Source organism: Equus przewalskii, chromosome 6 (genome assembly GCF_037783145.1).
Source record: "Equus przewalskii isolate Varuska chromosome 6, EquPr2, whole genome shotgun sequence".
NCBI classification, from domain to species: Eukaryota; Metazoa; Chordata; class Mammalia; order Perissodactyla; family Equidae; genus Equus; species Equus przewalskii.
In genome coordinates this window covers 81,402,682-81,419,161 of record NC_091836.1, presented here as the reverse complement: position 1 = coordinate 81,419,161, position 16,480 = coordinate 81,402,682, and the positions used below count along the sequence as shown (strand labels likewise).

At 40.4% G+C, this 16,480-nt stretch overlaps 1 protein-coding gene across 9 annotated transcripts in view; it reads right to left on the bottom strand.

Moving 5' to 3' along the window:
- The window catches only part of MICAL2 (microtubule associated monooxygenase, calponin and LIM domain containing 2), a 222,468-nt gene that overhangs the window by 38,096 nt on the left and 167,892 nt on the right, over positions 1 to 16,480 (bottom strand). For all 9 annotated transcript variants that reach the window (XR_011541620.1, XR_011541621.1, XR_011541622.1 and 6 more), the window contains 2 exons: positions 15,647 to 15,801; positions 13,036 to 14,383 (listed from right to left, as the gene is read on the bottom strand). Coding sequence is in view for 6 of the 9 variants with exons in the window: in XM_070626369.1 (XP_070482470.1) it covers positions 13,036 to 14,383; positions 15,647 to 15,801 (1,503 nt within the window). In the remaining 3 variants the exon portion in view is untranslated. The remainder of the gene's footprint in view (positions 1 to 13,035; positions 14,384 to 15,646; positions 15,802 to 16,480) is intronic.

The window sequence follows — 16,480 nt, the reverse complement described above, 5'->3', positions numbered from 1 at the left end:
AGCAGGGCAAACAAAAAGAAAATCATAAAAGGCTCATGACAATAACATTGCTGAAAACCAGAGATATAGATAAAATCTTAAAAGCAGACAGAGAAAAATGATACATTACATACAGAGAAACAAAGATAAGAATGACCATGGACATCTCATTAGAACTTAAATAAGCCAAGAGACAAGGGTAAATCATTAAAATACTGAAAGAAAGCCTGTCATTCATAATTCTATATCCAGTGAAATGATCCATTCAACATGAAGCAAAGATAAAGAATGTGTTTAGGGGAAAAAAAAGCTAGGATAATTTATTGTTAGCAGACATAGATACAAAAAATGTTAGAAGTTCTGTAGCAGAAGGAATATACCAGATGGAATGAAGAGCTCCAGAAACGGTAAATATAACATAATTTTTCTTGATGGTTTTTAACTTCTTTATAACTTAATTGACTATTTAATGTAAGATACTGTGAAATAATAAGAAATATATATAGATAGATAGATATCTATATATATCTCTATATATTGGTCTCTGTCCTCTGTGCCTGCTACTATTTGGCCTTTGTTCCTGGTTCCTGACACAGAGATCCTACAACCCTTGTCACTTCATGAGTGAAAGGAGCGTCCGACACAGAGTTCCTAAATCCCTCGGAACTCCCTGGGTGATGAAGCTTGGAACTTGCAGTTCCTAGGCCTAGTCCTCTGGAGAGAGGGGAGGGGCTGGAAAATGAGTTAATAATTGATCATGCCCACGTGATAAAGCCGCCATAAAAACTCCTGAAGCACAGGAATCGGAGAGCTTTGGGGTTGGTGAACACTCCCAGGTGCTGGGAGGCTGGTGCAGCCCACCTCTACGGGGCAGAAGCTCCTGTGCTGGGGACCCTCCCAGACCTCGCCCTACGTATCTCTTCATTTGGTGGTTCAGCTGTACCCTTTATTACATCCTTTATGAGAAACTGGTAAGTGTAAGTGTTTCCCTGAGTTCTGTGCCATTCTAGCAAATTATTGAACCTGAGGAGGGGCCATGGGAACCCCGATTTATAGTTGGTTGGTCATAAGTACAAGTGACACCCTGTAAGGACATAGAAGATTTGAGCCAACGCTACTAATATGTTTGACCTAATTGGTAAGTATATATAGAACAACACCACCAGTAACTAGAGAATATACATTCTTTTCTAGAGCACATGGAACATTTACTAAACTGGTGCTGTGCCAAGCCACAAAACAAGTATCAACCAGTTTCTAAGGACTGAAGTTATATACATAGTATGTCATCTGACAACAGTGAGATTAAGCTAGAAATCAATAACAAAAAATATAACTGGAAAATCTTGAAAAGATTAGAAATTAAGCAATATTTTTCTAATAGCCTATAGATCAAATAAAAAAAACCAATTTAAAGTGATAGATGATAAAACATGGCATAACAAAATGACTAAGATGCAACTAAAGCAGTAATGAGAGGGGAATTTAGAGCTTTAAATGTACACATTACACAAAAGAAAAGTAGAATTAATGCTCTGAGATCTATTTCAAGAAGCTGGAAAAAGAACCACCAATTGAACCTACCGACACTAAAAGGAAGAAAGCAATCAAGGTAAGAACAGATTATGAAAGACAATAAAGGCAAAGCAGAAATAAAATAGAAAATTAACAAAGCAAAAGTTGGGTCTTTAAAAAGACAAATAAATTTGATAACTCCCCAAGAAGAATTATTAAGAAAAAAGAGACAGAAAACACAAATTACCAATATTGGGGACAAAATGTCCTACAGAGTATTAAAGGGAGCCATTATATAAACTATTTTACGAAGCTAAATTTGAAAGTTTAGATAAAATAGACAAATTCATTAAAAAACACACAACTTACCAAAACTGACATAAGAAGAAATAGAAAATCTGAATAGTTATATATCTATTAAAGAAACTGAATCCATAATTAAAATCATCCTACAAAGAAAATTCTAGGCTGGATTACTTCATTTATGTCAAAATGTTTAAAAAAGAAATAACACCAATGTTAAAAAAAACCCCAAACAACCAAAAACCTCTTTCAGAGAATAGAAAAAGGTGGAACATTTCACAACTTGTGATACAAGGCTACCATAAGTTTGATACCAAAACCTGACAAGGATATCACAAGAAAGGAAAACTTTAGACCAATAGCTCTCATGAATATAGGTGTAAAACTACTAAAAACAATTAGCAAAGCCAATACATTGACACATAAAAAGATAATACATTATGACCAAGTTGGGTTTACTCCAGGAACACAATAATGGTTTAATATTTTCAAATATATACAAAAATTCAATGTAATTCAGTACATTATTGGTTAAAGTAAAGAAAAAAAAGATTATCTCACTAGATGTAGGAAAAGCATATGACCAAATTTATCGTTATTCGTGATAAAAACTGATAGTAAGCTAGGAATAGAAGGGAATATAATCCCTCTGAAACTGGGGGAAACGACAATGATATACACTCTTACCACTCCTATTTAGCATTGTATAGGACGTCCCAGGCAGTACAAAAAGGCAAGAAAATTAAATATAAGGTATACAAACCAGAAAGGAACACGTCAAACTGTCTTTATTTGCAGACAACATGATCATCTACATAGAAAAATCCCACAAAAAAGCTCTAGAGTAATGAGTTTAGCAAGCACAATATAAAAATCAATTGTATTTCCATATATTAACAATGAGCGGGGCTGGCCCTGTGGCCAAGTGGTTAAGTCCCTGCGCTCCGCTTTGGTGCTCAGGGTTTCCCCAGTTCAGATCCTGGGTGTGGACATGGCACCGCTCATCAGGCCATGCTGAGGCAGCATCCCACATAGCACAGCCAGAAGGACCTGCAACTAGAATATACAACTGTGTACTGGGGAGCTTTGGGGAGAAGAAAAAATAAAAAAAGATTGGCAACAGATGTTAGCTCAGGTGCCGATCTTTAGAAAACAAAAAACAACAATGAAAACAATTGAAAATCAAAATTAAGAAGGCCATTCCATTTACAACAGTAACAAAAAAATGCAATACTTACAGGAAATATTTAATAAAATAAGTGTAGGACCCACACAGAGAAAACGAAAAACCCTAAGAGAAATTAAAGAAAAACTAAATAAATTCAGAGATAGTCCCTCTTTATGGATTGAAAGACTCAGTAGGTGTCAATTCTTCCCAAATTGATTTATAGATTAAAAACAATTCCAATCAAAATTCCAGCAGGCTTATTTGGTAAAAATTGACAAGGTAATTCTAAAATTTATATGGAAACACAAGATCTAGAATCCAAAATCATTTTTAAGAACAAAATCAGAGGACTCCCACTACCTGAATTCAAGATTTACTCTAAAGCTACAGTAATCAAGAGAGCATGCTACTAGTGTAAGGATAAACCTATACACAGGTCAATGGGACAGATTAGAGCACAGAGATAAACCCACACATATACGGTCAACTCACTGTTTATAAAGGTGCCAAAATAACTCAATGAGGAAGAAGAGTCTTTTTATTTTTTTATTTTTTTTAAAGATTTTATTTTCCCTTTTTCTCCTCAAAGCCCCCCAGTACACAGTTGTGTATTTTTAGTTGCGGGTCCTTCTAGTTGTAGCATGTGGTATGCTGCCTCAGCATGGCCTGATGAGCGGTGCCAGGTCTGCGCCCAGATCTGAACTGGCGAAACCCTGGGCCACCCAAGCAGAGCGAGCAAACTTAACCACTCGGCCACGGGGCTTGCCCCAAGAAGAGTCTTTTTAATGAGTAGTGCTGACAACTGGATGTCTATAGGCAAAAACAGTTGACTTTTATTCACTACAAAAAGTTAATTAGAATTGGATTATAGACCTAAGCCTGAAAGCTGAAAACTACAAAACTTCTGGGAGGAAACATAGGAGAAATTCTTAGTGACTTTGGGTTTAGCAAAGATTTCTTAAATATAACTCAGATCATAAAAGAAAAAAAATTAATAAATTTATCTTCATCACATTAAAAACTTCTCTTTTTTTAGAAGATGCTGTGATGAAAATGAAAAGACAAACCACTAACTGGGAGAAAATATTTGCAAACCCATATCCGATAAAGGATTTATATCCAGAATTTTTAAGAGCTCTGCCTAAATGGAGGATTATTGTGTGTTCTTAGACTGAAAGACTCAATATCCTAAAGCTATCAAACGTCTCTACATTAATCAATTAAAAACTGTATCATTTATAACTGTACCCCAAAAACCAATCAAATACCTGGAAATACATCTCATGAAAATTGTGCAAGATCTCTACAACTACAAAACATTGACAGAAATTGAAGAAGACATCAAGGATTTATCATGTCCATGGATTTGAAGACTCAGTATTGCAAAGATGCTAATTCTCTCCAAATTTATCTATAGATCCAATATAATCCCAATCAAATGTCCAGAAAATATTTTTGTGGAAATTGATGGATTGATTCTGTAAGTCACATGGAAATACAAAAGGCTGAGAACAGCCAAGACATCTTGAAGAAGAACAAAGTGGAGGATCTACTCCAGACCATGAAGATTTATCATAAAACCGCATAATGGAAACAGGGTGACTCGGGTGCAAGGACAGACAAACCACTGGAACAGGACAGAAGGTCCAAAAACAGACCCGCCTGATTTATGACAAAAGTACCACTACAACGAAGTGGGTGGAAAAGATGGCCTTTAAATAAATGCTGCTGAATCGACTGGATAACAATGGGGAAAAAACCAGAATACACAAAATACAGAATACACAAAAACTTATCCTAGTTTGGTCATAGACTTAATTGTGAAAGGTAAAATAATAATGCTTCTATAACAGTGTTGTCCAATAGAAAGATAATATGGGTTCTATATGTAATTTACAATTTTCTAGTAGCCACATCAAAAAATGTAAAAAGAAATAGATGAAATTAGTCTTAATCACATATTTTCTTTAGCCCCAAATTTCAAAAATATGATCATTTCAACACGTAATCAATATAAAAATTATTGAGATATTTTACATTATTTCATTCACACTAAGTTTTCAGAACCTGGTGCATATTTTATACTTATAGAACATCCCTGTTTTGATGGTAATTTTTTTTTTTTAATGAGGAAGATCATCACTGAGCTAACATCTGTGGCAATCTTCCTCTATTTCGTATGGGATGCTGCCACAGTATGGCTTGATGAGTGGTGCTAGGTCCATGCCTGAGATCCGAACCTGTGAACCCTGGGCTGCCGAATCGGAGCATGCAAACCCAACCACTATGCTCCCTATCTAGAGGCCAGCCCCTAGATGATAAATTTTTAATGGCTAAAGTGAGGTGTAATTCTATCAAAAGCAAAAAGTTCTGTTTAATAGAAAAACATTTTACTATGCTTCAGTTTTTAATTTAAATTCATCAACATTAAATAAAATTAAACATTCAGTTCCTCAGTCACACTAGCCATATCTCAAGTGTGAAACAGCGGCTACCATAGTGGATGGCACAGTTCTACAAGGTAACACAGAACAACATCTTTATGACCTCAGCGTAGGGAAAGATTTCATAAACAAGATGCAAAAATCAATAACATTAAAGGAAAATATTGATAAACTTGGCTTCATTAAAATAAGTACTTCTGTTTATCAAAAGACTCCTTTAGAGACTGAAAAAGTGAGCCAAAGAGTGGGAGACGACATTTACAATACACTCATCTGACAGAAAGCTTATATCCAGAATCCACACAGAGTACACATAAATAAGGGCTGACTACACAGTGAAAGTGTGGGCGGAAGACTTGGAGAGAGACGTCCTACAAGAGAATCTCTAAATAGGCATGTGAAAACCAGAGTGACATCATTATCAGGTAAATGCCGATTAAAACCATAACGAGATACCATTATACCTCCATGAAAATGGAGACATCGAAAAACAAAACAAAACTGAGACTATCAAGTGTTGGCAAGGATGTGGGTCAATGGGAGCTCTTGTTTCCTGCTCTTGTATTCCTGTATTCTTGTATTCTTGTATTCCTGGAGGGAATATACATTGGTACAACTGCTTTGGAAAACTGACGGTATCTACCAGAGTAAACCACACGCACCTACCCCAGGACCCATCAATTCAGTCCCAGGAGTACACAGACGGAGGCTCTCTCCGTGAACAAACTCTAGCCAAGCTCCTCGGAGCCCTCTCCTCGACTCGGCCTCAACCTTGGCCGATAAAAACTACAGGCTCTCAACATAAATTATTCAGTACACCCACATCTTCCTGCATTAGAAGACTCAACCACTAACATAGTTTCTAGCAGCTCAAGGCTGCATCCCGAAGATGACCCTCGCCCCCCTTACAGCACCGGCCTGAGAAAGCTCAAGGCTGACAACAGAATTCACTGTTTGTTCTGGCCAACACCTGACAGAGGCCCCAGATCACCCTTTCCTGGGGCAGTTACTGAAAAGGGCTTACAATTGTGAATCCTCCCTCTGTCCCCTTGAGATGTATACGTATCTCCTACCACTCAGGATTGTCTTTCTCGAGAACCCGCAAGCCAGTCCTTTAAAATGCCAATCATCAGGAAGGACAGGCTCTCTGTCTCCCAGTCTCTGTGGGAGGATAGAAACCTACCTCCAATAACTGCCAGCCAGAAGACACAGCTCTTACATTGACCGCTCTTCGTAATTTTTCACTTCCCTGAACTACTGAGCCTCTGCTCACCCCCCGCCCTCCTCCCTCATTCTTCATGTCAAACACTCAGTCATCTCTGTAAAAATCAGAGCTGAGTTCAGTTCACACTGGACTCTCTCTCCTATGGCAATAGTATATTACCAGTTAAAATCTGTCCTTACCACTTTAACTAGTATCCAGCTTTGCTTATCTTTGACAATACCCAACAGAAAGCATATGCATAAGAGTGCTCAAAGCAGCATTACTCACAATAAAAACAACTGAAAACAACCTAAGTGCCCAGTGACAGAACACACAAATCAATTGCGGCATATTCAGACAATGGACTAAAATGTGGCAATGGGAAAGATGAACCCCTGCTGCACGTCACAGCTTGAATGCCCCCTCCCATAGCGTTTAGTGAAAATAGCCAGGCATAAAAGAGTACAGACTTGTGTTAGTTTTCTATTGTTGTGGAAGCAATTTATACAAATTTTATTTGTATAAAATGGGCACTGGTAAGTGTTTGAAATTAGTTTATGCCCCTAAGTAAAATTTAGCAGCTTACAATAGCACCCAGTTATTATCTCGCAGTTGTATAGGTCAGAAGAGCAGGCATGGTTCAACCGGGTCCTCGCAAAGCTGCAACTAAGGTGCCCTCTGGGCTGGAGATGCATCTAAAGCTCAGGGTTCTCTTTCAGTTCATTCAGGTTGTGGGCAGAATTCAGTTCCCGGTAGTTGCAGGACATGGTTCCATTTTCCTGCTGCTGTCAGCTGGAGGTCAGTCTTAGCTCCTAGAGGCCTCCTGTTCACAGACCTGCTCACAATGCGACAGTTTTCTTCTTCAGGCCAGCAGGATCCTGTACTTCTCACCTTCAAATTTCTGACTTCAGGAAGGGCCCAGTTCTTGTTAAGGGCTCACTCAATTAGGTTAGGCCTACCCAGGGTAATCTCCCCTTTGATTAACTCAAAGTCAATTGGTTTGGAACTTAATTACATTTGCACAATCCTGTAACGTAATCACAGGAGTGAAATCCATCATATTCACATTCCCACCATACTCAAGAGGACGAGATTAACCAGGGCAAGTACACTGGGGACAGGAAGCATGGGGCCCTCTTAGAATTCTGCTACCACAGTACTGAATGATTCAATTTTTATAAAGTCGAAAAACTGCAAAGGTAACCTAAGAAGATAGGAGGCAGATGGTAAGCACTTCTGCTGGGTGGCACGTATATTTGGGAGGGAGTATGAGGGCAGCTTCTGAGTGCTGGTAAAGTTCTGTATCTTGATTTCAGAGGTGATGACACAAATGTGGACTTTGCAAAAATTCATCAGCTGCGTACTTAATATTTGTGTACTTTATGTATTTTATAGCGTAATAAAAAAGTTTACACAAAAATTAAAAAGAGGTTCTCAGGGTGCCTTGTTTAATTATACACAAGAATAATAATTAGCATTAAAATTTTATTTGTATGAAATGGGCACTGGTAAGTGCTTGAAATTAGTTTATGCCCCTAAGTAACTCAAACTCTGAGAAGTTTATATACACTATTAATTTACCTGGAAAGTTGTGTTGTAACCATAAGAAAAATTAAATTTCAGCCTGCTCTTATTCAAGTGATCATAAACTCCAGGTTATTTCCATTTGAATAAGTTTTGAAAGTTTGTCACTTTCAATCTGAATACTGTTTTCTCTCTCTATTGCATGGAAGTGTGCACTCACATGTTAAATGTGGAGAGAGCAGTTGTCAGTGTGTGCGTGTGTGTGTTTGTGTGTGTGTGTTCTGTGGGCTGGGCAGAGGCAGGGAAATAAAAGGAAACGAACGGGCCTAATCTGATAAAGTAGGTAAAACCTTTACATCCTTAGGAAGCTGACCTGAGAACACCTGAGGGCAACACAGTGCTCTTCTCTGAGATGGCCCACGCACCACAGCAGTGCCCCCTTAGTTGCAGTTTTCCTTTCCATGGTTTTGGTTACCCGTAGTCAGGTGAAGTCCAAAAATATTAAATGGAAAATTCCAGAAACAGAAAGTTCATGAGTTTTAAATTGCACCCTGTTCTGAGTAGTGGTATGAAATCTCATGCCGTCCCACTCTGTCCCCCTTGGGACATGAATCATTCCTCTGTTGGATCCCTAACCACAAACACTGTCTGCTCCTAACATCCAACCATCAACATTGTCATGGCTCCATGATCCTCCTTCTGGCGTACTGTCAGAAGGTCGACAGTAGCCTAATGTTACATCACAATGTCTACCTCATTCATTTCACTTCATCTCATCATGTAGGCAATGAATCATCTCACATCATCACAACAAGGGGGAGGACAGTACAATAAGATATTTTGAGAGAAAGATCACATTCACATAACTTTTATTATAGTATACTGTTATAATTGTTCTATTTTTAGTTATTGTTGTTAATCTCTTGCTGTGCCTAATTTATAAATGAAACTTTATCATAGGTATGTATGTATAGAAAAAAATGGTATTATAGGGTTTGGTACTATGCACGGTTTCAGGCACCCACTGGTGGTCTTGGAACACACGCCCCACAGATAAGGGGGCACTACTGTATTTCCAGAGCTGGTCAGCCTTAACCTAATTCCATTATCTACACTCCCATTCTATTCTAAGCCAAAGAAGTTGCACCATTTCCTAACGAACATAGAGGAATGCAGCTGTCCATGATAAGAAAATCAGGAAGACATGTTTACCCTAACTTATTGTAATCAGCACATACAGAAGTCAAATAAATGTGATATATATGAACTAAAGGCCAATCTTACCTATGAATTTGATGCAAAAATCTTAAATATTAGCCAACAGAGCAGAAAAGTATATAAAAATAATAAGACATCACAACCTAGTGGTATTTATTTCAGCAATACAAGGATGGTTTGATATCAGTAAACCTATTATATAATTTATAATATTAATCAAACTAAGGAGAAAAAATCATACAATCATCTCAAAGGTGCTGAAATGATGTTTGATAAAATTCAATATCCATTCATGATTAAAAATACTTTTAATAAAATAGGACTAGATGTCTATTTCCTTAAAATGATTAAACATATCTGGGTCAACCCAGAAGCCAGCATCATGCTTAAGTGGGAAAACATTATTCTCCTTAATAAGATGCATTCTCATTAAGGTTAGGAATGTAATGAGAAAATCATTATCACTACTTTTATTTAATATTGTTCTGGAGATTTTGAAATACAAAGAAACCAATAAAACATATAATTAGAGGTACATAGCTTAAAAAAAGAGAGAAAATTGTCATTATTTGCAGATGTTATGATTGTATATTTAGGGAGGACCCAGGAGAAACCATTGAAAAGCTTTTACAAGCAAAGAAAATTCAGTAAAATGGATAGGTGCAAAACTACTATAGAAATCAATAAATTTCATACACAAACAACAGTGGGAAGATAAAATGAAAAAGATCTTATTTACAACAGCAACAAAATCTAACATACCTATTAATAAACAATAAACATGCAAGCCCTATATGATGTAAAGTTGAGAATATTCCAGAGGCTCACGAAAAAAGATTAAAGCAAATGGAAAGGCAATTCATAGCATAAGGTTGTCAATTCTTGCCAAGTTAGTTTGTAAACTTATTAAGTGCTCACAGGATTTTTTCTGTACATAGTCAAGTTAATGCTAAGTTCACATAGAATATCAAAAAAGCAGAAAGAGCCAGAAAATTTTCGAAAGAGACGATCAAAAATGGAATAATTGTCCTACAGATAGTAAAATATATAAATTTTAAAAGATATAAATACATAAAGCAAAATAATTAAAACAGCATGGTACTGAGATATAACAGAGAACTCAATAGGATATAATAGATGGTATGGAAATCAGTCCAAGTACATGAATGCGATATACGATAAAAGACGTCATTTCACATAAGAGAGGAGAAAGATGGATTATTCACTACATTATTGTAGGATAACCAGGGAGACTTGTTAAACGAAAAGAAGTTGGATCCATATCTCACATTTCTACTCGGATAATTTCTTGATGTAAATATTTAAATGTAAAAAACTCAAAAACAAACAAGGGACTAAAAGAAACTAAGAAAATTCTTCTGTAAACTTGGAAGAAGCGCTTTCTGAATTCGTATATACAATACAAAGCCTGGAAGCTGCAAAATAAAAATTGCTTACGACTACAGTATAAAAACGAAAATTTTATCTGACAAAAACCACCATAAACAAAGTTTAACAAAGTTAAAGACAAACAAGAAACTGGGAAAAGTATTTGTAATTCATACCACCAAAAAAGGGCTTCGTTTCCCTTTTAATAGAGTCCCTATGTATCATTAACAAAATACCAACAACCTAACAGAAAGCTAGATAAAGGACAGAAACAACAGTCCACAGAAAGCAAATACACGTGACTCTTTAATATCTAAAAAGATGCTCAATCACCTATCAGATTGGTAAAGATTAAAAAAAAGTGGGGTAACACACTGGTTAGGCAGGCACAGAAAGAGCACTCGCGCTTTGCTCCTGGGAGTAGGAACCGCCATCACTTTGATGGAGGACAATTTGGCAATATCTATCAAAATTCACAATTCCTATGTCCGTTGTTCCTGCATTTCCCTTCTAGGAATTTATCCTACAGATAAATTCACACATAAACCCAACGGCCTACATCCTCAGCTAATTATGGCAGCACTGTTTGCACCAGCAAGAGACTTGAAGTAAACTTTCCATCCAAGGGGACAGGCCACGTCAATTGTGGTGCAGCTGTGAAACAAAACGGGCCGCTCTTTATGTGCTGATACAGAACGATCTCCAAAACAAAAGTAAAAGGACAACAAAAAGTGCATGCGATCTGCTAGCACGCTCCAATTGCGTAAAAAAGAAGGAAAGAATACAATATGCAAATTTGCTCTTATATGCATAAATGTTGTCTGGAAGAACGCCTAAGAAGCAGACAATAATATCTGTCACCAGGGTTAGGACCTGATGGCTCAGGGACAGAGAAGGGAGATAGGACTACTCATTTTGTGCCTTTTGTACCCTTTTATTTTGAACCATGTGAATGTATTATCAAAAAATGCACAACACATTAAAGTCTACAATGTGCTATAAAGGGCACAGTTATGCTCCAGCCTGTCCAGGCTTATCCTGAACTTGGCTGAAACAAAGTCTCATGTTAATATACATAGCTTTTCGATTAAGGCACCAAAGGAGAGAAGTAATTTTTTACTTGAAAACTAAAGTTTCAAAATAAAAGTTAAATAAGGAAATAAAAAGTTAAAAAAACCAAGAAAAAGTTGCACAACCATAGGAATAGCAGAACTGCAGTTTGTTTAAAGCAATCAAACGAATGCCAACAACAAAAAAGAAATCACAGGAGCGTTTAACTAAGGACATGTCCCAAAACTTTGGTGCGGAGGAGGGGGTGAGAGAATTTATACATGTTTTTTCAGGTTTTTCTGTATTGCTGATTTATTCTGATTCTTTGATGTATTCATTAATTTCATAATTTAAAAAATTATAATCAGATTTAAATATTAAAAAGTCTAAGGTTCCATTGGTAACCAAATACATATAAATATATTTAAGCTAGTAATAAAAAAATATAAGGCGTCATTTTTTGACTAGCAATATAGAAACATTCAGAAAATACTCAATGCAAGTGACAATGGTGAAAAAGGGACTCTCATACATTAGTGGTAGAGTATAAATGGGTACCCTTCCTTTGCTTTGATTGAAATTTACAACATGTAGTTATAAGAAATAACAGTCCCTGTATCCTCTGCCCATACTGTTCTCTTTTAAAAAGCAATTTGTCAGTATAAGTTAAGAATCTTAAAAATATTCACATTTTTTCACCCACTAACCTCATTTCTTGGAACCTATCCTAAAAAAAGATAATTCTAAAGGAAAGAAAAAGCTATATGCATAAAATTGTTCATCAGTACCCTATATAAAATATAAATATATTTGTATATGTCATTTACGTATACACACATATCTATAAGAAATAGTTCATTAAGTGATAACATACCCACTACATAGAATATTCCACAGCCATGAAATCACAGTTTTGTAGACTATGAGATAACTAGCTTAATATTTATGATATAATGTTGACTAAAAAAAGATACCAAATTTTACATACAACTTAGTAAAAAATATTCATACAGAGAATGAGTGGGAAAGTGGTGGAATTATGGTTGATTCTTGGTCTCTTTCAAAACTTCTATAATATAATTTCAAATTTAATTTTTTCAGATTTTTTCAAGTTTTCCTACTTTTGTCAGAATTTAATTTGAGAAGGAAAATGAAGTGAAAGGGGCTTGCTTGTTAATCCAGTAAGGCTAACTAACCGGCCAGCATGAACTGTAGACTTTTGTCAGGAAAGAGCCACTTACTTGCGTCTCCACCTGGAGGAGGAGGATGGCCCCTCTGGCCCAGCCCGGCGCTACTGTAAGGCTGCACCAGCTTCTCCAGGGGCTGGGCACTGTCCACGGGCAGCACCTTGCTCTGGGGGCTGATAAAGACATTCCCAAGGTCCTTTCTTTGTCTGGATTCCTGGAGGAAACTCTCAAAAGATTTGTCTTTGAGTCTGAGGGAGGAAAAGAGTGAGGTTTTTCTCTTTGGAACCCTAGAAGGATCTGGGAAGGTCTCTTGCAAACTCACTTTCTCAAGGAGTGTGGGGACGTCTTCAATCTTGCTGCAGGGTGGGGACACGAGTGCAGGAAACATCGTGGATGCCCGGTTGGGCAAAGGATGGGTGCAGAGGGCAGGGTCAGGAGGGCTAGAGTCCAAGGGCTGGGCAGCCCTGGCAGTCGGGCTGCCCATGGAGAAGAAGGCTGAGGCCCTGCTCGCCATGTCTCTCCTGGGGGACTGCTGGTCCCCGTCTTTACTGGAGCTGGTTTTCCGAAGGCTGAACGAGCGAGTGGAGGTGTACGGCTGGCTGGTGGGCAAAGTCTTTGATTCTGGCTTGGCCCACGCCTTCTTCCCACCTTCAGAGTTGGGGAGGAGGGGCCCCAGGGACCTTCGGATGGCATTTGCTATGAGCCGCAGTGGGGACTTGGGTGGGGACACACTTCGCTCCCTTGGAGTCCGTTCAGCTGGGGTTCCCGTCTTCTGAGTCTCTCTCTGGGCTGGCAGGGTCTCTCTCCCTGCCCGAGGGGGCAGCAAGGGGCAGACTGGTTTCGGCACACAGCTTCCTCTACCATTCTCAGCACTTTTCTGGGGAGGTCGTGCCCCCTCTTCCAGGCGCAAGCTCTGAGGGATGGAGACATTCCAATCCAGCAAGCTGGTCTTCTGCTCCTGAGTGAGCACCAACTTCTTTAAGCCCAATTTCTTCCCCTCTGCAGGCTCCGACCCACCATCATCTCCCCTCCTGGGTCTGGTATGCCCTTCTCCTGCGTCCTCTCCAGCTGGGGGAGGCAGCTCTTGGTCTGGAAAGTACCAGTCTTTCCGTCCAATGGGGTGTAAGCCTCTGTGGATGCTTCTGGAGTCCTCAAGAGGGGCCTCTGCTTCCTGATATCCATCAGAAGCCATCTCTGTAGGGCTGGGTGGCGGGGTACTCAGGGGGCCGTTTCCACTAGGGCTCACCAAGCAGTATTCTGCCCGCTCCAGCACTTGGCCACGAGGCAGATAGAGGGGAATTTCTGTGAGCGCTCCTTGGGCTCTGGCTCGCCTCAGAAAGATTGGGGTGGAAGGACTGAAATGACCTCTCGAGACCTGTGGGAGCCAGTTGTGAGGTGTCCCCTGGAAGGGATGGGCAAAAAACAGCAGTGATTTAGAAATTCTCAGCATTTATTTATATGGGGAGGGCAAATCGGAGCCCACATCCCTCTCCCTTTCTCTCTCCAGATCTGGGTACTGAAAGTCAAGAATTCTGCACAGGATGATTTTAGAGGGTTGCTGTCCATTCTAAGTGGCCGCCTTGGGACCTGCTGGGATCTGTCCGGAGCCCCCATGTTACCACTGATCATAGGCTTTTCTGGGTCCTGGATTAGGTGGGTAGGAAGCCAGAAGAGAAGGCAAAGGAATTGACAAGGCCTGAGGCCAGTGAGGCAGGGCTGTCCTGGCCCTGTGGGTGGCCAGGCACGTGGGAAGGACAGGTCCCCTGTGGCTGGCTCAGCCATCGTCCCTAGTAATGGGTACATTCTACCCACAGGTATGTTTCTCCAACAACTAAGAAACCAAGGCTTCTTCCTTGGAGACTGTTAAGGTAAGGAGAGACAGTTACCTTTCTGGGCTGGAGCTGTGGTGGCGGAAGGATGGCTTTTAGGACATTCCAACGACCCTTCTAAACCTGACTCATGCCTCACACCGTTGAGAAAGTAGCCATTTCTAGCATGCAGGAAGTCAGCCCTTGGCAAAGGAAGAAGTGAGTGGACTCTAGAAGGAGCGGCTGTGCCCTGCAGAGGGCTTGGGAGCCCAAGGGCAGGTCATGGGTGGCAGCTTCATGGGAGCGAGCACTTTTCTGTCTTGTGCACTCTACTTGCCAGGGCCTAGAACAGGGCCTGGCAGGTAACAGAGGCTTGATCAACTCATTCTGAAGGCAACAGTCCAACCCGGCAGATCTCCTGACGCCATGTTCTATTCAAGGGGGCTGTGCTTCCAAGGCTCTCAGCTGCCACCAAAGGCACTCTGAGTTCTGGGCCTGCCCTCCTTCGGCTGCAGCTCCTCAACGCCCTCCGTGAGGTCCTTAAGGGCAGAGCACATGTCCTAGCACCTCTGTACCCCACAGTCCTGCCCAGAGTCTGTACCCCATAAAGTTTGGTGAGGGAGGGAGGAAGCGAGTGGCTGGGGCCTCAGGGGTGGCTGAGAGGCAGCAGGATGAGCTTTCACGAAAAGGACACATGAAGAAGGTCCGTGCTGGACTCTTGACAGAGCATCTCTCTGCCCCAGCTTTGCACTTGGGGTGACCTAAGAGTGCTAAGAACCAGAGTTCAGTGTGGAAGTGGGCGGAGGACAGGAAGCCCACCTTCCTAACACCTGCCCAGGGCCCTGAGGGGCACTCACCTGAGATGGGGGGGAACAGTCTTGAGCATTCCCTGGGATGACGGCTGAAGAAGATGGCAGGGAAGACGAAGGAGAAGACAACGAGGAAGAAAACAGAGAAGGAGGAGATTCCTTTGGAGGCGACGTAGTTCTTTTGTTGTTCACTGGAGTCAAACCTACCACGGAAAGAACATGTTCTCCATTACAAACCTATTATTACCTTAGTTTATCATGAAAAGGGGAGGTTTTCAGTGAAGCTCCAACTCTAAAACCAAAGGCAGGGGGAGGAAGGTGTTGGAAACTGATTCAAGGGCCCCAGTGGGAACGGGTATTGGGAGTGGCGGGCTCCTGGGGGAAAGGAGGTCCTGGGCTGAAAAGTCTGAGAGCCCTTGTGTTTCACACTCATATGAGAAGTTTCCTGAGAGATGCAACAGAGAACCTCCAGGGCGTTTATTAGAAATGGACTTCTCCCTCTAACGTGTCCCCTAAAGCCATCGTGGTTGGGGTCTGGGGCCACATTAAATCACCCAGTCCATCAAGCTTCTGAGGCCTCTGCCCACAAGATGCGGACCCTTAGTGGCGGGTGTGGACAGGACAAGCAGTCACCACCAATGAAGCGACTCTTCCTTCTCACCTGTGCGCTACGGGGCTCTCAGACAAGATGGGCTGGTTGAGGTTTTACAGGGGAGGAGGTTATGATGAGTATCGAGGCACTTGAAGCATATGGAGTGGGGTCTGTGCCAAGCTCCTGTTGGTCAGGGAATAAACGACATGCAGTGTATGTGCTCAGAGTGACATGGGAAAGGAGTGTGGCCGGGGCTCAGAGGACGAGCCTGAGTTTGAGCGGTGGGCGCT